The 18,277-nt window shown below is 63.6% G+C and overlaps 1 protein-coding gene across 1 annotated transcript; it reads right to left on the reverse strand.

Annotated features, from left to right (window-relative positions):
• Positions 1-1,389: 1,389 nt before the first annotated feature.
• CARMIL3 (capping protein regulator and myosin 1 linker 3) lies at positions 1,390-17,743 on the reverse strand. Its single transcript, XM_075531138.1, has 40 exons — positions 17,704-17,743; positions 16,145-16,239; positions 15,816-15,866; positions 15,656-15,715; positions 15,442-15,557; positions 15,172-15,269; positions 14,886-14,956; positions 14,711-14,784; positions 14,435-14,510; positions 14,262-14,350; positions 13,707-13,801; positions 13,427-13,513; positions 13,128-13,237; positions 12,946-13,023; positions 12,001-12,077; positions 11,803-11,907; positions 11,651-11,720; positions 11,171-11,252; positions 10,979-11,075; positions 10,829-10,883; positions 10,565-10,737; positions 10,304-10,372; positions 9,950-10,043; positions 9,768-9,866; positions 9,288-9,416; positions 9,057-9,170; positions 8,512-8,687; positions 7,510-7,597; positions 7,217-7,354; positions 6,879-6,942; positions 6,548-6,756; positions 6,040-6,140; positions 5,285-5,600; positions 4,836-4,967; positions 4,193-4,259; positions 3,996-4,085; positions 2,218-2,339; positions 1,953-2,127; positions 1,697-1,807; positions 1,390-1,568 (listed from the first exon to the last, which is right to left on the reverse strand). The coding sequence occupies exons 1-40, from the start codon at positions 17,741-17,743 to the stop codon at positions 1,543-1,545; spliced, it is 4,119 nt and encodes a 1,372-aa protein (XP_075387253.1). The 3' UTR covers positions 1,390-1,542.
• Between the last annotated feature and the right edge of the window lie 534 nt (positions 17,744-18,277).

An 18,277-nucleotide genomic window follows, 5' to 3' on the forward strand; every position in this document is an offset into this window, starting at 1 on the left:
CACGCAGACATTTGACGTGGTGATGTGGGATGAGGGTGGGAGCCCTGCCACCAGGCTGTCACCATCCCCCCCACCCCAGTCTCTTAGCGGTTCATACCCCATGGGCGTCGGAGTGCAACTGTGCTCCATAGATTTTAGGTATCTTTTAATTAACTTTTTACTGTGAATTGGGTACAGGCTTGCAGAGCAGCTCACCCTTGTCCATTCAACAGCTCAGGCATCTTCTGGTCCAGCTCATCCATGCCCCGCCCCCCTCAAGGGACCATCACTTCTCCCTCCCTCAGCCTCCGAGTTTCCCATTCCTCCTCCCTCCCAACCATCATCCTTGCCTCAGTGCCACCTGCCCCCAGGGTCTCAAGTGACTGGTGTCTTAAATGTGGGGTTGAGTTCCCATGGACCCCGACCGACTGGGAGGGGAGGTGCAGAGCTGAGACACGGTCTGTCAGCAGTAGGTCACCAGGTGCCTATGAGTGGACTCGAACTGCCAATCTTTAGGCTACCAGGCAAATGTGGTAACTGCCCTGCCCAGGCTACTACAATTGGTAGCAGCCATTGATTATCTCCAGGGTGTCAGGCACGGTGCCACATCAAGACCACCCCCTTAGGGGGCTGGGGGGGAAAGGGGGGAAGGGGAGGCGAACTTGTTGAGTCCACACAGAGAGGTAAGAGGGCAGCACACAGTATCCTTTAGTGTGACTGATGCAGGGAGGACGCACTGGGACACCGTGAAGGAGGTGTAAGTCGGACAAGCAGGGCGAGAACATCAGGAAGGGCCTTCCCGTGACCAGAGCCTTGGACACCCAGGTGGACTGTGCTGGTACCCCGAGGGGGGATGAGCTTCTTGATCTTCGCACGCCACGGCCACTGCTGCTTACCTACAGGCCACTCGATGGCAGGGATCTCTGCGTACTGATGGTGCTCCCAGGACGGGACAATCCGGTCTACCGCGAGCACATGTGCCCGGGCATCCCGCCCCCCCACCCCCCGCCCCCTTCAGCTGCACCTGCCTCCTCATCGGGCGCTGGAGCCCGCAGGTCAGTACCCTTTCCATCTGGCACTTCTCTGGGGGCTCTCCTGAAGGCCCAGGACAGGTTCCTGCCCGGTGGGGCCGGTCTCCGCTCCCTCTGACTGTGGCCAGGCCCTAGGGGCTTGTGGGAAGAGGAGCAGATGGTGAGGGGTGGGGACAGTGAGTGGGGAAGGCAGCAGAGACTGGAGGCAGGTAGTGATTTTGTTTTTTTATTCTGTACAAGTGGGGAGCGAGCCCCCTGGGGCTAGAGGGACAGAGATCCGCCCCTCTACCCCAGGGGAGGAGACAGGCCCCCACCCCAAGATCTCCTTGGAGTGAGACAGTGAGCATGCCTCTCTCCAGGTTGCTCCATCCCTTCCTGTTTCCCGTCTCCCACCCTCCCTGAGCTTGCTCTGCCCTTGTGGAGCATGGGGGCTGACAGAGAAGCCCAGGGCTGCAGGGGTCCATGGGGAGGGGGTTGCTGACTGCTTGTGAGGCACATGTAGAGAGGAGGGCTGGGGAGGCTGCCGCAGCTGTCAGTCTGTTCCAGGCTCGCTGGTTCCTGCTGGGGACAAATTCAGGAGTGGGGGAGGCTGTTTCCAAGGCAGGGAGAGTCAGCCGTGTTTGGGAATGACAGGTAGATGGATGGGCAAGGGACCCCCGTCTCTCTCTCACCCTCCCCACGGCCACCTGTGGGGTCAGGGGGCCGCCTCCGATCAGGTTCTAGCTTGTCACAGGACTGCGCGCGACGTGTCCTCTTGGGCTTCAGTGGGGCTGTCCGGCGGCCCAGCTCCAGGGGCACTGGAATGACAGTCATTTTGGTGGCAGGCCTGGCACGTGAGTGCCTACCCGCCACTGAGACACTTGCTCCTTCCAGGCCCCTGGGCTCAGCAAGGTCCTGCAGGTGCCCTGAAGCGTCCCCCCCGCCCCCAGCCAGGGTCCAGACCTTGAGCTTCCGGCTCTTCTTGGTCTTGCTGGGATCCCAGCCCCAGTCGGGGTTTGCTCCCTCCGGGGGCTGCACTCCCCACCTCAGGCTCCTCCCTGCCCCCTGGCTCCTGGGGAGGCCGGCGGCCCCTGGGCACAGCCACTGGCTTGGGGGGGCGTGGGGCTGGCGGGGGCTCCTGCAGTCAGTGGGCAAGGCAGACGTTGGGTCAGTTAGCCGCTCTGCCTGCCTCTTGTATGGGTGCCTTCCCCACGCCCCCTTTGCTGGCCCTCACCTTGGCGTTCCTAGCTGGCACCGTCCTCTCAGGGCACAGGGCCCCCTCCTTCTCCTCCCCATCTCGGGAGGCTGGACTGGGGCTCTGGCAGCTGTGGTGGGGAGCACTTTCCTCAGCTGGTGGGGGGATGGGAGGAGAAGCTGTAGGAAAGGCATTCTTACGCAGCACCCCTCCCTGCCCACAACCTCCAGCGGTGGACACCAGGACTCCGCCCCTCCAAGCTCACATGCTCCCACATCTCAATGCCTCCTCATCCTCAGCCCATCATCTCGAGGGGTCTGGGGCTCTGGCCTGGATGTAGAGCAGAACCCCAAGTCCTTTCTTTCTGGGACAGAGCCAGAGCTCAGGGCCTCCTGGGTCCACAGGCAAGGCTGGCCCATCCAGAGCAGCAGTGCCCTGGGCCCTGCCAAGGCTGACTGCTGCATTCCCAGAACTGTCTGCCAGTCTGATGGAGATGAGGGGAGGCTCGAATGGGGGGGGGGTGCCCTGGCAGCATCTCTCCCTTCCACTCCCATGACTTTATGCAATGAATGTGGGTCCAGTGACTGACACCGGAGTGTATTGTCCATGTGCACCTGCGGGCTATGTGAGAGAGGCATGGGGTGCTGACAGTAGGGGGGGGGTGCAAGGCCTGACTACTGTGGTCTTCTGAAGGCTAGGTGGAGTCCTGCCGTGGAAGGCCTGGCCACTTTCTGGGTGGGATGGGAAGCTTGGCCCTGGTGCTCCAAGTGCTGAGTTGGCCTTGGAGGATGGGACAGCAGCATGGGCACTGCCAAGCCTGGTGCTGTACCCAAGGGGGCAGTTCCATGGGGAATATGTAGCCCAGGCCCGAGGCCCAAGGTGAGCTCCTCTCTGAGCTCACCCACTCTGGCGGCATGGCCTGGGTGGGCGGTAAGTGGTATGTGTGTCTGCAGGGGGGTTTCAGCCAAGCCAACAGCCTTGGAAGGTCTCACTCCAGGACGTGTGCATGGGACGGAAGTCGATACCGGACTCGGCCCCCCACCCCCATCCCCCAAGCTGGAAGGAGTTCTGAAGCCAGCAGCCGAGGAGGATCGCCACACTGGAAAGAATCCTCCCTCCCCTTTCTTCCTCCAGGGCCAGGAAACCAGAAATGACGTGATCTGTTTACAGTGGGGCTGGCCTGGGGCAGATGCTCAGCGTTGCTGATGGTCAAGCCAGGGCTCATGCTTGTTGGCGGTGCCCTGCCATCCTCCCCCCCCCCCCCGCCCTGCTTTGAGGGCTCTGAGGACAGGCTGGGGAAGAGGCCGGAACACTGAGGTGGGCATGGTGTTGACGGCACTCGCCAGTCTCGCTGTGGCCAGCCTCTTAGTTCACAGTGGGGCCGCTCGCGGCAAAGTCGGCAGTTCCAAACCACCAGCCACTCCTCTGGAGAAGGATGGGGCTGTCTACTCCCCTTGAGAGTTACAGTCTTGGAAACCCACCAGGGGCAGCTGGCAGTGTGTCGGGAGTGTGTAAGGTGCAGGGGGAGCCCTCTTCATGGGGAAGGCTCTCTGCTGACGGTGAACCACCAAGGGCATAGGCCCAAGAGGGGCCGTCCCTACAGTGCAGTGGGGAGGCAAGGCGAGGGCGGGGCCCCTGGTGCTCCGGAGCCCCGCCTTTGGCTTGGGCTTGGAGTTCTTCTAGCTGCAGCTTTCTAAGCATGCCCAGGTATTTTCACCTGGCTGTGACCCCCCCACAGCAACCAGTGCAGGGCCATGGCCACACTAGCCTGTGAGTGCTGAGCCCCTCCCCCCAGGAGGGGCTTCTCATACCTATGTGCCACGTGGCCTCTGCTCGGCGCATGGCACTGAAGCCTGGCTTGGAACTTTGGGGTGGGGGTGGTGGCTTCCAGGCTCCAGGCCCTGGAAGTGGGAGTGGAGAATGGAAAGGAGGGAAAGGCAATTTGGGGTACCCCCCCAACCCCCAGAGAGGGGATGGCTGGCAGGGGAGTGAGAGCAACCATTCTTACCTGCGTCATCGGAAGAGCGCCGTTTCTGCCAGGCCTGGGCACTGCCCTCCAGGTCTGGGCCCAAGCCCTGGAAGGAGCGCGGACTCAGAAGGCAAGTTGCCCCCCGCTCTCCGCCCCTGGATCCCATGAGCACAGTGACCCCCAATGTTCCACACTGACCACTAGATACTCAGACTGTGCTTTCTAAGAGGGCCGCCAACCAGCGCCACCCGAGGGGCACAAGGAACGATGTAAATGGATTCATTTAGTGGGTGTGCGTCTGTTTATGTGCAGTGGATACAACACAACACGCACACACCACACGTTCTGCCGGTGTGAGGAAGACAGTGCTGAGATCCAGACCGAGACTGAGTTAAAGTAAGAAAGACAGACAGACAGAAAAGGAGGATGTCACGAGAACACGGGTGGGAAGTGGAAAGGAGAAAGACCAAGCCACTGTTTGGCGTGAGGCCGCCTAGAGGTATTTAGGGGGCGCATTGACAACAGGTCACGAGAGGCTGCACCGGTAGGGAGGTGCATCAGGGACCTCAGCATGTGTGACATGGCAGGTGAGCTAATACCTCCCCATGCCAAAGCCTCGCTCTCCACTCAGCTGCCACCCTGGGGGCCGGACCCGGCAGACAGGGGCCCGCGGGCTCCTCACCTCTCGTTTCCCGTCGAAGCTCCAGCCCTTGGCTCTCCCCAGTCCCGGCAGGGCAACACCGTGGACTCGACTTGGCTGTTGTGACATCCCAAGGGCAGGCACCCCCTCCCCAGTCTCCAACACCTCTGTGCCCTGGGACAAGGTTTCAGGGTGACTCGCAGTCCCAGTTGAGTAGGACCCCCCCCTAGCCCGCTGGGCAGCAGGAGGCCACCCCACTGAACTCCCAATCCCAGGGGGTGGGGTCGGAGGCCCTGCCCAGACCACCAGACAGCGGCCCCTCCAGCCATCCTCCTTTGCACATCGCACCCCCAGCATGCTCTGGGCCACAGCGTGGTATCAGGGTGACGCTCATTCTTTGCTTTGCTCACACATTACGTTGGGTAGGAGTCGGGGTGGGGGTGTGGGCGGGGCAGAAGAAGGGGAAGACACCCCACCCCTGCCTCGCTTACCATCTTCCTGCGGAAGGAAGGTCCTCGGCCAGCTCCAAATCCGGGGAGGAGGCTGCTCTCCTCCTCCGGGCTCCAGCAGGGAGTGGGGTTACTGCTCAGGCTTGGGGTGTCTGGGCTGGGGGGGCTCTCCTGAGTAGGGGGCGGGGGAGGGGGCGGGGGGAGGAGGAGACCGGCAGTGGGGGACCCGGGCCCTCTCTCGCCCTTGAAGCTGCGGGGTCGCCGGAAATGAAACAGGCCCCTGCGCCTCTTCTTCTGGAGCGGAGGCAGCGGTGCTTCGGAGAGGCCTGGCCGAACGGTTCTCAGAGTCCGCGGGTAGCTGCTGGGTAGAGCGAGGGGTGGGTTAGTGATGCAGCCAGGGGCTTACCTGAAGCCACTCCAGTTGGTCCTGCCTGGCCTTGAGCCCCTTTGCGATCAGTTTGGTTCTCCTGGGCTGAGAATTCCTTCCCTTCCCCGGCCTAAGCCTCCAGCAGCCTCCCCCTCCCCCATCTCCTGTCCCTCCAGCAGCCTCTCCCCACCCCATCTCCTCCTGTGGCACCATTCCTTTGGAGCAGATGCGGAGGGCAGGGAGTCTGTCTCTGCAGAGCCAGAGACATTCCCTTGGCGCCTCTTCCCGTTTGCCATCACCCCCTCTGTCCCCACCTTCCCACTGTGGTGGTTCCTTCTGACCCCCTCCTTTCTAGTGGTCACGGAAATGTCCCAGTGGTGAGGACACGGGGAGCCTGAGATGCCTCAGGTAATGGGGTCTAGTGACCCACCTGGAACTTTCATCCATGACCCTTCGACTGAAGAAGTCCTCTAGCCCCTCGTCCAGGCGTGTGGCCATCCCGTTCTCCTGACGAGGCCCAGGCCCTGCCACCTGCCAGGAGCCAAGGCCTCTGAACGTGGACTAGCTCCGCTGGCTCACGGAGTCCCAGACTACTCAGGGCCTTCCCCCCTTTGAACATCGTGGCCTGTGGCTCCTCCGGGCCCCATGGAAAGGTAGACTTCAGCCCGCCCGGTCACTCCTTGATTGGGTGGCTCTGGGCTCTGTCCTTCACTCACATGAGAAACCCCACTCTCTGGCAGACTGAGACTTCCCTTCTGTAACAAGGTCTAGCTCCCATCTGAACAGGACAGTCCCACCTGTTTGGTGACCTGCCAGGGCTCCTGCCATGCCCCCAAGGCATGTTGCTGGCCTCTGTGTCCTGAAGCTAAGATCAGTGGACTTCTGACTCTGGCACTGCTACGTGAAAGCAGCATGCTTGTGAGGCCCTGGAGACTCACGCTGGGCCGGCCAGGTCCAGGAGGGGTGGTCCTGGGGGGCCGGGGTCGTCCTTGGGTTTGATGCCTCAGTTTACAGCCATGAGTGGGCAGCTCCGATAGACCTTCCCAGGAGTCACTACTTGTGGGTTGGCTGCTTCCGAGGCCGGAGAACCAGCCAGGGGGGATTCCCAGGCTCCCCAGCTGGCCTTCCATGTCCTGAGGGCTCCCACCTGTGGGGAGAGCTGTGTGTTTGAGGGCCCAACGGCAAGGACAGGATGATGGGAGCAGGGCTGAGGGACAGAGGAGACAGGAACAGGGCTGGGTAGAGGCACTTTGGAGCCTGGCTACTCACTGATGAAGGCAGACACTGGGCGGATCTTTCGGCAGCGCTTCTGCTTCTTGATGGCCATGGTGTCCTGCGGAGATGGAGGCCAGTGGTGAGGTCACCGCACAGCTTCCCAGAGCCTCCGCTCCTCATGAAGGTTTTTTTCCCAGGAAGTTCATCTGCCTCCTCCTCCCCGGTGGGAGGCGGTGAGAGGCCAAGCTGGGTTGGGGCTGGGGACAAGGCCTGGCCCCAGAGGGGTCGAGTGTAGTCCATGCAAGTAGATGGGGGCAGTCTGCGGCAGGGTCAGGGCTAAGGGTATGGTCCAGGCTAAGGTGGGGGAGGGGGGTCACCCGGGATGGACTCACAATGTTGGTCCCAAGTTCATCATCGGTGGTCTCCTCATGGTCATGGCTCCGACCCCGGCCCCGGGAGGACAGATCCTGTCCTTGGCCTGGGCCCCCTGGTGGATCTGACAGGGTCCTTAGCTGGGCGAGGTGCCGGGCCTGGGGAAGAAACACGGTGACAGGATCTCCAGGCAGCTGCCCACCTCCTGGAGCCGAGTGTGCATGGGTGTGTGTGTGGGGGTTAAGTGAAAGGGTGCAGGGGTGCTGTGCAGTGGTAGGCAGGGCCCAGCCCAGCTGGGGCTCAGAAGTCTCACCAGACTCTTGTGCGAGTGGTACAGCTCCTGCAGGATCTCGTCCACGATGGAGTTGGTCAGGTAGGTGACGACAGAAAGCTTCACTTCACTGTGGGTGCAGACACAGCCACTCAGCGCCTCCCCTCCCAGAGCCTGGGCCTGCTGCTCTGGAAGTCCACTCACAGCCCCATAAACACAGCCCCAGGCCCAGTCAGTAGTTCCATCGGGCTCGATTTGTGAATATGGGGAGTGGGCACAAGGGGACGTGGAGGAAAAGGAGGAGGAAAAGGCTCCGGGTTGGGTCCAATGCCCGATGCGCCTGGGGGCTTGAACGCCCTGCCATCAGTCTGACTCGCAGAGACACCCCTACAGGACAGGGTAGAACTGCCCCTGTGGCATTCTGTGACTGTCATTCTTTGCAGGAGTAGAACGCCTCATCTTCCTCCTGCAGGGCAGCTGGTGGCTTCAAACTGCTGACCCTGTGGTTAGCAGCCCAAAGCAGAACTCTCTAGGCTGCTGTCGGGGAGTAGAGCTAAGGTCAACTGGGGTGCCGAGTGCATGTCAGGGGGTTGCTGCTATGGGAGGAGGAGCCTGGGCTTCCCAAGTCTGGTGTTTCAGGGTGTACGTCATGATCCTCTGGCTCTGGTGAGTCAGCATGGAAACCGGTTCCACATGAAAGGTTGAAAAGTGGGGGGAAGGGAGCAGAGGACATGTACCCCCTTTTCTTGGCCTAGACTTTAGAGGGGGCCACCCTTTGTCCCTAAAAGGGGACTCCTGGTGTACATGTGGGTCTGTGGGCACACCTGTGCACTAGTTATCCTGGCTCCTCCATCCAGATTCCTAGGGCAGAGACCCATCAGATCCTAAGTAGCAAGGCTGCATTTGGTTAAAGATTTATCCCTAGTAATGGAGGCTGGCCATTCATTATTCATCGCTGATAGCTCCAGGGCCCCAAGTTCCTAAGTACTTTGGGCCAAATCCAGCTCCCCCCCCCAGCCCTGGGGGGCCCGGCCCGACTCTCACTCCAGCTTGTTCTGAATGTCCTGCCCCGCCTGCTCCAGCAGTGCCCCTCGGATGAAGTTCCGGGGCACAGTGACACGCTCGGCCACGTTGCTCAGCATCTTGTTGTGCCCCTCCGCCACACGCATGGCCACGGGGCATAGCTCCTGCGTGAGGCTGACCATGGACTCCAGGATCACCTACAGTTCAGGGGAAGGGAGGCCAGAGCCCCAAGAGGTGGCGTCAGGGCCGGCCCTTCTGCCCACCCTGTCCAAGGTCACAGCCCCTGAGCAGGGGCGGCGCTGCAGACAGCACGCTTTCCCACATTCCGTCTGCGTTCCCTGTTCCCTTCATGCTACCACATGGGCGGGGGAGAGCCAGTCCAAGGATCAGACTCCTCAGGGGAGAGTTCAGAGTTCAAGGGCCAGGGGTGCAGCTGCAGAAAAACAACTGAGCCTGGTTTGGAAGCAGTGCCTTGGCCCAGTGGGAATGTGGGTGGTTCCAGCCCCGCCTGCCCTTCCTATCCTCTGGGCTTGCCACCCTGGCTCCCTCCCTCCGCCAGGACTTGCCTGCAGCTCCTTGTCCACGGCCTTGGACACCTCACTGGCCACTGACTCCAGCCTCTGCCGCACAGGCCCGTCATTGGCCAGCACGTGGCCCAGCTCGTAGAGGCTGGGAAAGAGCTGAGGAAGGAAGGAAGGGGGTGCCTTCAGGCTTTCCAGGCTCCCTGGGGTCCCTGGGGAGGAGGGGCTGGTTTGCGTGTGTGAGGGTGTGCACAGCGAGCCTGTCTGAGTGCTCACCGCCCGGGAGTTCTTGGCGTCCTTGATGAGGTCCCGTGCGTAGAGCAGCTCGTCCTGCACGGGCTCCAAGGGGCACAGCCGCAGGGCCCGCACCTCCTCCTGCACGCGGCCGCACAGCCGCTGCAGCATCTGTGGCAGGCCAGCGCCAGTGTCAGGGGGCGGCTGGGCACCAGGCACCCCGTTTCTGGGGAGCTGCAGCCGATGTCCCTGGATGGCCCGCTCTCTCACTCCTCCTTGCATGCCCATCAGGCACCCAACAGACCCGCATGCTCCCTTGCCTGTGTGTCCCCTCGGCAACCCACATGCCAGTGCCTGTCTGGGGCCCAGCGCTAAGAACGACCTGCCTTTCTGTTCCCTGGCACACCCAAGCTCAGTCCAGTGGATGCCAAGCAACCCCTTTGACACCCCCCCCCAATGCTCTGTCCCCTAAAGCTGTGTCCCGGGTGCTGCATGCCAGGGCTCCCCGAGGGAAATGTTTACTTGCTCGGCGCTGCTGGTCACCAGGCCCTGTTGCAGCCGGAAGGCCTGCTCCTGGGGGCACGTCTGTGAGTGGTTGTTTCTCACCAGGCACCACTGGATCTGGGATGGAGGGCAAGGCAGGGTCAGGGAAGGGTCTGGGGGCTGCCCCTCCCCCTGGCGCTCCAACTCTGCCTGGGCCACACCTTTTGCCAGATGTCCTCTGTGCGCTCCGGGGCACTGCGGTATGCTTGGGAGATGTCGCTCACCGGGAAGGACATGAAACGCAGGGTGTGGTTGCTGTGGAATACGGCAGCACGGCCAGGCGGATGGCAGGTGAGGCGGGGGGGGGGGGGGGGGGAGGAGGGCCACCTCTCCCGCAAAGGCCCACCACCAGTTTCTGACCACACCTTCTCCACCCTTCCAGCTCAGCCCACTTTCCAGCCTTTGCGGCAAGTTCTGGACCGACAGGCTCAGTGGGTTGGGGTGGGCCACGATGTGGACCAGGTCCAGGGAGGCTGGGGGCTTGGGTCTGTGCCTGCCCTGGCCCCCTCACTCACCTCTCTAGAGCCCTGGCGATGTCCAGGAAACCCAGTGCAGATGTATTGTTCCGGTCCCACAGGATGGTTCTGGAAGGAGGGCGAGCTTATCACCCCTTCTTCTAGGGACCCATGGGGGGAGGAGCTACCCCACCCCCCCACTTTCCTGGGGAAGTAGGCTGAGATGGTGTGGGGCCTGGTTCTCCTGGATGCTCGGGTACAGAAGCAGGAGGCCTGGCGAACAGGGCCCAGGTGGGCAGGCGGCCGGGCTCCGGGCCCCACCTGAGGGAGGAGTTGATCTGCAGGGCTTTGGACAGCATCTTGGCACCAATGTCCTCCATGCCATTGCCGCTCAGGTCCACCTTGGCCAGGCAGGTGTTGCTGCCCAGGGCGTTGATGAGGATGCTGGTGCGAAGCTTCAGCCTCGAGTCAGCCACCGACAGGGACTGCAGGGACTGTGCAGGGTGATGGGCGTGGCTTGGGCCTGGTCCCCTAGCCCACAGGGTCCCCTCGCATCCCCCTCTCCCACCCCCTGTTGTCACTCACACAGTCCTCTTCCTGGATCAGCTGCACCAACTTGTGCAGGATCTCCTCCAGGGTCCTGCTCAGGGGGAGGAGTGGGTGGTGGGGGGTGGGGTACAGGAGCGGAGCCAGGGCAGGGCCGGGAGGGTCTGTGGGCCTGGGGAGGGCTCTTACTTGGCCTTCACATTGAAGTTCTTGCCCAGGAACAGATGCTTGAGGGACTTGTTCTTGCCGAGTGCAGGTACCAGCGTCAGGAGGTCCTGATCAAACCCTGACCGGTAGGCAGGAAAGGCCGGGCCTTGAAGCCCCCTTGGGGGTGCTCCTCTGGCACCAGCTCTTCCACCCCCACCGTGGGTTCCCACTCACCATTGTCTGACAGGTCTAGGCTGCCCACGCAGGTGACCATGCCCAGCTGCTCCTGTAAGACCTGGGCTCCGGCTGAGCGGAGCTGCAGGGATACACCGGGGGTGAGAGATAGAGCAACTTAAGGTTCAACCCCGGACTCAAGGTCATACCGGGTCATGCTGGGGTGGGTGCCGGAGAGGGAGGCAAGCCCGGGGCTCTGGCCCCTCTGGTCAGAAAAACCTCCTGGTAGTGGCCACTCCTAAAGCAGCTTGCTCCTGCCCCCTGGTGGGAGAGCTTGGTATCGCTCACCCCAAGTGTTCAGTGTCAGTGGGGCTCAGGAGAAAAGTCCTTTGGAAAGAGGGGGGCGGATTCTGAGGCACGGTCAGGCCAGGGGGTGGTGGGGGTGGGTCTATGGCAGGGACACATGAAAGCAAGATGGAACTGGTCTTGGGCTTAAAGTCATGGTCAAGGGGAGGGTGGGGGGGGGCGCAGGGGGCTCACTTCACAGCTGCTGAGGTCCAGGTGCATATCACTGAGGTGACTGTTAAGGGAGAGCCCCTGCAGCAGCGCCCTGCGGAAGGAGGGTCAGCAGGCTTGCTGTGACTCCTCTCCCTGCCCGGCCAGGCCCCACCCCACCCCTGCACCCACCAGACCTGAGGGCCTCCAGGGGCAGCCGTGTGGCCGACAGGTTGACGTGGCTCAGCGTGTATGCGCTGCTGAAGAACTGTTTGAAGGCGGGCAGGGCGTCCCGGCCCTTCCTGCGGAGAGCCCTGGGGTCAGCAAGGGAGTGGAGGGGGGGGGGCGGGCGTCCTGGCTTGGCCAGCCCTTCCCTGCACCCTGCCGACTCCCACCTGTGGGAGCAGCTATTCCGCGCCAAGTTGAGGTAGGTCAGGTGGGAGGAGCAGCCGTGGAGCAGGGCGCCCAGCAGCTGTGGGGAGAGACAAGGTGGGAGCCTGGTTGTCTGTGCTTACTGTCAGCCACCACTGAGGGGGGACCCTTGTTCTTGGTGACCCGCACACAGCAGAGCACAGTGCTCCCCGGCCCCGCGCCCTCCCCAAGACCAGCGGTGGGTCGGGCTGCGGTGATCCTTTTGCCAGTTTTTACAGGTGGATCACCAGGCCTTTCCTCTTGGCCTGCTGAAGTCAGAAACTCTGCTGACCCATGACAGCAACATGCAAGTCCCCACTGGCAGGTGGGACCGGCTGGGAATCAAACCCACGCCTCCCTCTACCGCTAGCCACCACTGCCTCCTGGACTTAGCCTGCCAGAGCCTCAGTTCCCCCTTGGCGGGAGGGGGTCTACTCCCCGATGGGTGGCGGTGAGTTCCTGTCGAGTGGGTCCCCCGGGTGTGCGGGTGGAACGACTGTGGGTCTGCAAGGCTGTGCTTTCAGAAGCAGAGCTCCTGCTCGCTCTCCCACAGCACCGCCAGGCGGGTTGAAATGCAACCTTTTCCCGCATAGGTTCAAGGGCTTAACTGCTGTGCCACCTATTGGTGGCAGAGAGGCTCAAATACAAGTGGGTACACGAAGCTAGGGCCACCACCAGCTGATCTGCCCATGTCAGGGAGCCCCTCCTTTCCTGTAGCTGGTGCCAGCACCCACTTGCAGGGAGTGGGTGGTGGGGGGCAGCTTTCCGGGGGCAGCCGGTGCAACCTCGGGTGGCAGCTGAGATGAGGGGCATGGCAGGGGAGCCACAGGCATCCTGTGTATGATTCACTGCCCCGAGAAGTCAGCCCACCACGTCTGCCCTGCTAACTGGCACCCCCCCCCCACTCCCACCCCTACTTCCAGACTCACCAAGTCGATGGCACAGTCAGTTCCCGACAGGTCCAGGTGTACCAGGGCGTTGGGCTGGGCCAGGAAACTGTAGAGGACCTGGGGAGGGCAGGTCCCAGGGGCTGAGGGGCCCAGAAGCCTTCCAGGCCCCGAAGACCAAGCCCACTCCCACAGGGGCTCGAGGCCACATGCCACCGACTCACATTGGCTTCCTCCGTGGCAAGCAGCCCGGGGTTCTTGCTCAGGTCCAGGTATCGAAGGGAGCTGGCGAAGGCTGGATTGGCCCCGAAGGTCTGGCCCAGCGCCTGGAGCCCTGGGCACAGCAGGCAGTGGGCTGGGTTGGTCCCCATTCCTACCTATCCACACGCCATAACTGGGGCCTCCTCCCATGAGGTGGTCCTCTCCCCGCTCCTGCCTCTGTCCAACCCTGGAGCCTTGTGTGAGTGCAGGAGGATGCCGCAGGGGTGAAGGCATGCGAGGCCAGGGGTCAGGGCGTGAGTACCTCGAGGGGAAATGGCAGTCTTGGCCAGGCACAGTTTGGTGAGGCCAGTGGGGAAGCAAAGCAGCTGCTGGCTGAGACTGAGGAAACCTGTAGGTGGAGAGCGAGCCAGGTGGTGCTGAGGGGCAGGTAGGGGACGCAGGTGGTATGAAGAAGGCTGGGGGCTGGAGGAAGGTCGGGGTGGAGGTGGGGGCAGAGTCAGACTGGAGAGCCCCTGGTTCAGACCCTGACTGGGCTCTGGGTGAGGGCGGGGAGTAGAGAAGGACCCAGGGCTGGGGCTCACCCTTGTCCTCGATGGGGTTGTGGGACAGAGTGAGAGCATGCAGCACACAGCTCCTGTTCTCGCCAAACACTCCGGCCAGCTTCTGGACAAAGTCCCTTCAGGGGAGAGGAGGAAGGATCTGGCCTGAGCTGGGCCCCTGGGCTTCCCCTCCTCCGCTTCCTCCACTGGCCTCCCTGCCTAGGGCTGCCTGGGGCAGAGGCCCTCACAGGTGGGAGGTGGGGGCACAGGAGGCTGCCAGAGAACTTGGCACCCCTCCAGAGTGCCTGAGGACATCCCACACCTGGGGAAGCCCAGCTCCAAGTCCTCCAGGGAGGAGCAGTCCATCCTGTCTGGGGAGGGGGCCCTTGTACATACTGGGGCAGGGCCATGGGGCTGGGGGGCAGGGGGCTTTAGGTCTTAGTCCCGTGGTGACCACTGACTTGCTGTGTGCCCTCTTTGGGCCCCGTGTCCTCTTCTGCACAGAGGCAGTCCAGAGGCTTAGCATGCTAGGAAGTTCTGGAGCCCTACAGCTGGCTACCGAGGGGGACTGCTGCCCAGCCAGGAGGCTGGCCTCACGTCTTAAGCCCGGCGCTGTCCAGCACCAGCTCTTCCAGGCTCCCCGACTTGCTCAGGGTATGTAGCACCTGTTCCAGCACTTCGGAGCCCTGAGGACCCAGAGGGGCCTGCAGTCAGGAGCCGGGAAGGACGACTGTCCCCGCATCACAACCCTGGCCCCTCCAGGTCCCTACCAGCCGCAGGTCCTTGCAGTAGAGTTTGGTGAACCACTGGTTATAAGCCAGGGCCGCCACCATTAGGGCCAAGTCCCTGTGGACAGAGGGAAGGGATAAGACCCGTGGTGAGCGGGCGGCTGGGCTGGGCGAGACTGGCTGGGTAGGCAGCAGTGGGTGTTCCCTTGGGGAGGTAGGGCTGGGGCTCTGGGTGGGACCAGAAGGGAGATCCTGGGAAGGGTCAGGCGTAGCAATGAGACTGGGGACCTGGGGGTTGAGCCTCCGCCTGTCTCTTACCGGCTTTCCAAGTGGCTGAAATCCAAAAGGTTGAACTCCCGGTTATCCTCAGCATGGTAAATGGTGTCCACGTCCTTGGAGAGGTGGAACGGGCTCACGCCTGCTCCCCTCCTCCTCCTCTGCCCCCTCCCGCTGGGCCCCACCTGCCCGCCTGCTGGGCCCCTGCCCAACGCACCCACTGCACCTCCTCACGGCAGGGCAGCCCATTGTAGTCACACAGGGCGGCGTAGGTCTCGGAGAAGCCACCTGTGAGGCCGGAGATGCGCTGGGTCCATGAAGGGGAAGGGGGCAGGGTCAAGGAGAGCTCAAGGCCACTTTTGTCCTCATGCCTCTGTGTCCCTGTACACCACACACCTACAGAGACCTCACGGGGTCTTCAGCTTAGGCAGGCTCCCCAGCCCCCTCCAAAGGGCTCTGGACATCAGCTGGGGTGGGGACAGGGGTGGACGCTGGGGGCTCACCGCAGACACTGTGGGTAGTAGACGTGGACGTTTCAGAGTTGGGGGATGTGTCTCGGGGCCCCTCTGGCGTGTCTGCATTTCCACGCCGGATCAGACACCTGCGAGACAAAGAAGCCCACCAAGAGAGGAGTGGGAAAATGTTCTGTCCTGTTTCCCCGGTGGTACCTTCTGGGCCCCCGGGTCCCCCAGGAACAGCCCAGGTCCAAGGGTAGCAGAGGAGAGACCCTCTGACTGTCCAGCCCCTTTAGACACTCCTCCTTTGGCACTCACCCAGGGCCTGGGCAGACCTTGGAGAGGGCAGAGCTCACGTGTCGGGTCACCTGGTCCACGCTCTCAGCCGAGGGCAGCCGCATGCTCACCAGGCCACGCTCCGTTTCCACCAGGATCTGAGGATGAGGGAGTGGCAGGGCCTGAGGCACCACCTCCTCCTCTGGCAGGCCCCCAAGGCGGGCGGGTGGGTGAGTTCCGAGCCCCAGGGTCTCACCAGGTTTTGGCTGAGCGTGTTGAAGGCGCGGATCTCCAGGACATTGAAGGAGCTCTCCACCTGGGAGGGCGTGAGGACCGCTCAGCTCCCGAGGTGGGCCTGACTAGCCAGGCCCTGGCAGGGAGCAGGCTGGGCATTTCCCTTCCCTAGTCCACCTTACCTTGGCTGGGACCTTAAGGGGGAAGAGGTGGAGGCGCCAGGAGGTCAGGGCCTGCAGAGAGAGCAGAGTGTTGCCACTGGCTGAGCTGCTGCCTGGGCCTGGGACTCCTGCTGCCTTGAAGTTTCCTTAGCCCGTCTGCACCCACTGCCAGCAGCCTCCCGGCCCTTGGCCTGAGAGTGCTTTCGTGCCCAACTTCAGGTTTCTGGACGTCAGTCCGGTGCAGCCCAGGCTTGGCTTTCCCCAGCCCTGGCCTGCCTCTTGCCTCCCAGGCTTGCTGCCCTCCCAGTCACGGACATACCTTGGCCCAGCCCCAGCCCCAGTGCCCTCACCAGCACGCGGTCTTCAAACTTCTTGGGCTTGGTCTCCAGCTTCACGCGGTGCTGTTGGAGCACAGCTCTTTGGCTCAGGCACCTCCGGATGCTGTCTGCAGGTGTGTGTGTGGGGCACCTGCTCAGCGCTCCCTCCACCCCTGCCAGCTCCTCCCTCGCCTCCCCAGGGGTCTCCGAGGGAAGGCAGGGCAGGGAGCTGGGGCAGGCGCACAGAGAGAGAAACAGAGAGACGGGGGACAGTGGCAGGCAGAGTTCTTTCCTCTTCGGGCACCTTTTCTCTTTGCAGAGATGGGTAAAGTGTGGAGACAATGCCGGTGCCTGATGTCCCGGAGTCCGGGGACAGTTGCTGAGTGCCACTGTCTGTGGGAGGGTGTGTCTTACACTTCTGAGCGTGTGAAGGATAATTCCAACCCAGGCACGGCAGTGGTGAGTCAGTGTGTGGGGCGCGGGGTGTCCCGGGTGTTCGTGTGTTTTACTACGAGGATGCGCTAGCCATTGGTGGGATGGGAAGTGTGAAGGAGTCTGCTGTGTTGCTATTGCAAAAGGGGCTTAGAGCCAGCAGGTTCTGGCGGTGTGTGTGTGTGTGTAGGGGGGGGCTGAAGGATAGGGAGGTGTTAGCGTTCCAAGGAGCCCCATGCCCATCTGCTGGCAGAATCGTCCAGATATCCTGTGTGTATGCACCAAGCTCGTGAGTGCGTGTGTCCCTGAGTGCGCCCGTGGCGGTGCGCACTCCGGGTGGCCGTGTGTACACACATCTCACTATGGTGCGGGGGCGTGTGGAACTGTGGGGACTCCAGAGGGCACACCATGCCTCTGAGTACCCTTGAGCGTCCTGGCTAGCCTGCGCTCCTGCCGCTGGGAGACAGGGCTCTGGGCGCGCTGGGCCGTCCAGGGCTCGGTTTGGGCCGAGTATGGGCAGCATGCAGAGAGGAGAGAGAGGACTTGAGGTGATCAGGGGCTGTGCATCCAGGGGCGGGCTGGGCCGGGGGCCGGTGGGGGCAAGCTGCAGAGACACCACTCCTGGTTCTCGCTCGCATCCAGGGCCCTTTGCCTGACTCCCTTCTGTGCCCGGCTCTCCAGAGCGCTGCCCGGCTCCGTGGGGACGGCCCAGGACCAGTTCCGGGGCGGGGCCGGGAGGAGGGAGGGCGTGGAGCCGAGCACGGTCAGCACCAGGGGCAGCTCCCACCGGCGGCGGCGGCGGCGAGGCGGCCTGGCCCCTCCCGGGCGGGAAAGCCGGGGCTCTCGGAGAGGACAGGGCCTGGAACACGGAGAGTCAGCCCCGGGGAGGGCAAGGGGGCTGCACCTGTCGCCGGCCAGCGGGACGGGCGGTGCGACCAGGCAGGTCCTGGCAGGGTGAGGCGAGAGTGGGCAGCGGGGGCTGCTCCGGGGCCAGCAATGCCGAGCTGGGACGCAGGGGCTGCGGCGGAGCCGGGCCGGGGTGCCCGCGCGTGGGGAGCAGGCGGGAGGCTCGGCACGGGGCTGGGCGTACCCGGGGAAGAAGGCTCTGGGTTTGGGCTGTTCCCGGACGGGGCGTCCCGGAGACCACGGCAGCCTCGTACCTTGCAGCTCGCGGGTGAGCTCCGCGCTGGGCTTGGCCATGGCGGCCGCTGCTGCCGCCTCCGCCGCCGCTGCAGAGGAGCCGGAGCCGCCGCCGCCGCCGCCGCCGCCGGGGAGCCGCGGCACATGCTAGACCCGGCTTCGGCAGGGCCGGGCGCGGAGCGCTGCAGCAGCGGCCGAGCCCGCTCCCGTCAGGGGCGGCTGCGCGAGCGCTCTCCCCCCGCCCCGAGCGCCCGAGCTCCCGCCCCGCCCGGAGAGGGGTCCGACGGAGCATGCGCGCCGCGCGCCGGCCGCGTGAGACCCCCGCGCGCGCGCTCGCTCGCCCGCCGCCCGCGCCCACTCCTCCCGATCGCCCCCCACCCCAGCCTCGTGCGCGTCGCCCGGTGCCCGGGCCATCTCCGAGCAGGGGCAGCACCCTCGCTTTCGGTGCCACTCCCGGGTACTGTGGGCCCAGCCTTTCTTTTGTTTGTGGGCTTCCAGCCCCCCCCACCCCCCCGCCCTCCCTCCAGTCTCCGCCCCTCCCCGCTGCTGGCCTAGTGCCCGCCCTGCTCCGTCCCGGCTGACCCGGCCGGGGGC

Source organism: Tenrec ecaudatus, chromosome 14 (genome assembly GCF_050624435.1).
Source record: "Tenrec ecaudatus isolate mTenEca1 chromosome 14, mTenEca1.hap1, whole genome shotgun sequence".
In the NCBI taxonomy this organism is placed as follows: Eukaryota; Metazoa; Chordata; class Mammalia; order Afrosoricida; family Tenrecidae; genus Tenrec; species Tenrec ecaudatus.

What these genes read in the sequence shown, in the direction of transcription:
- CARMIL3 (XM_075531138.1), bottom strand. Translation starts at nt 17,743, where the DNA reads ATGGCCAAGCCCAGCGCGGAGCTCACCCGCGAGCTGCAAG. An exon ending in CCCTTAAGGTCCCAGCCAAG is followed by an intron (nt 15,716 to 15,815) that starts GTAAGGTGGACT and finishes ACGCCCTCCCAG; the next exon opens with GTGGAGAGCTCCTTCAATGT. An exon ending in AACTTCAATGTGAAGGCCAA is followed by an intron (nt 10,884 to 10,978) that starts GTAAGAGCCCTC and finishes CCCCCTGAGCAG; the next exon opens with GACCCTGGAGGAGATCCTGC.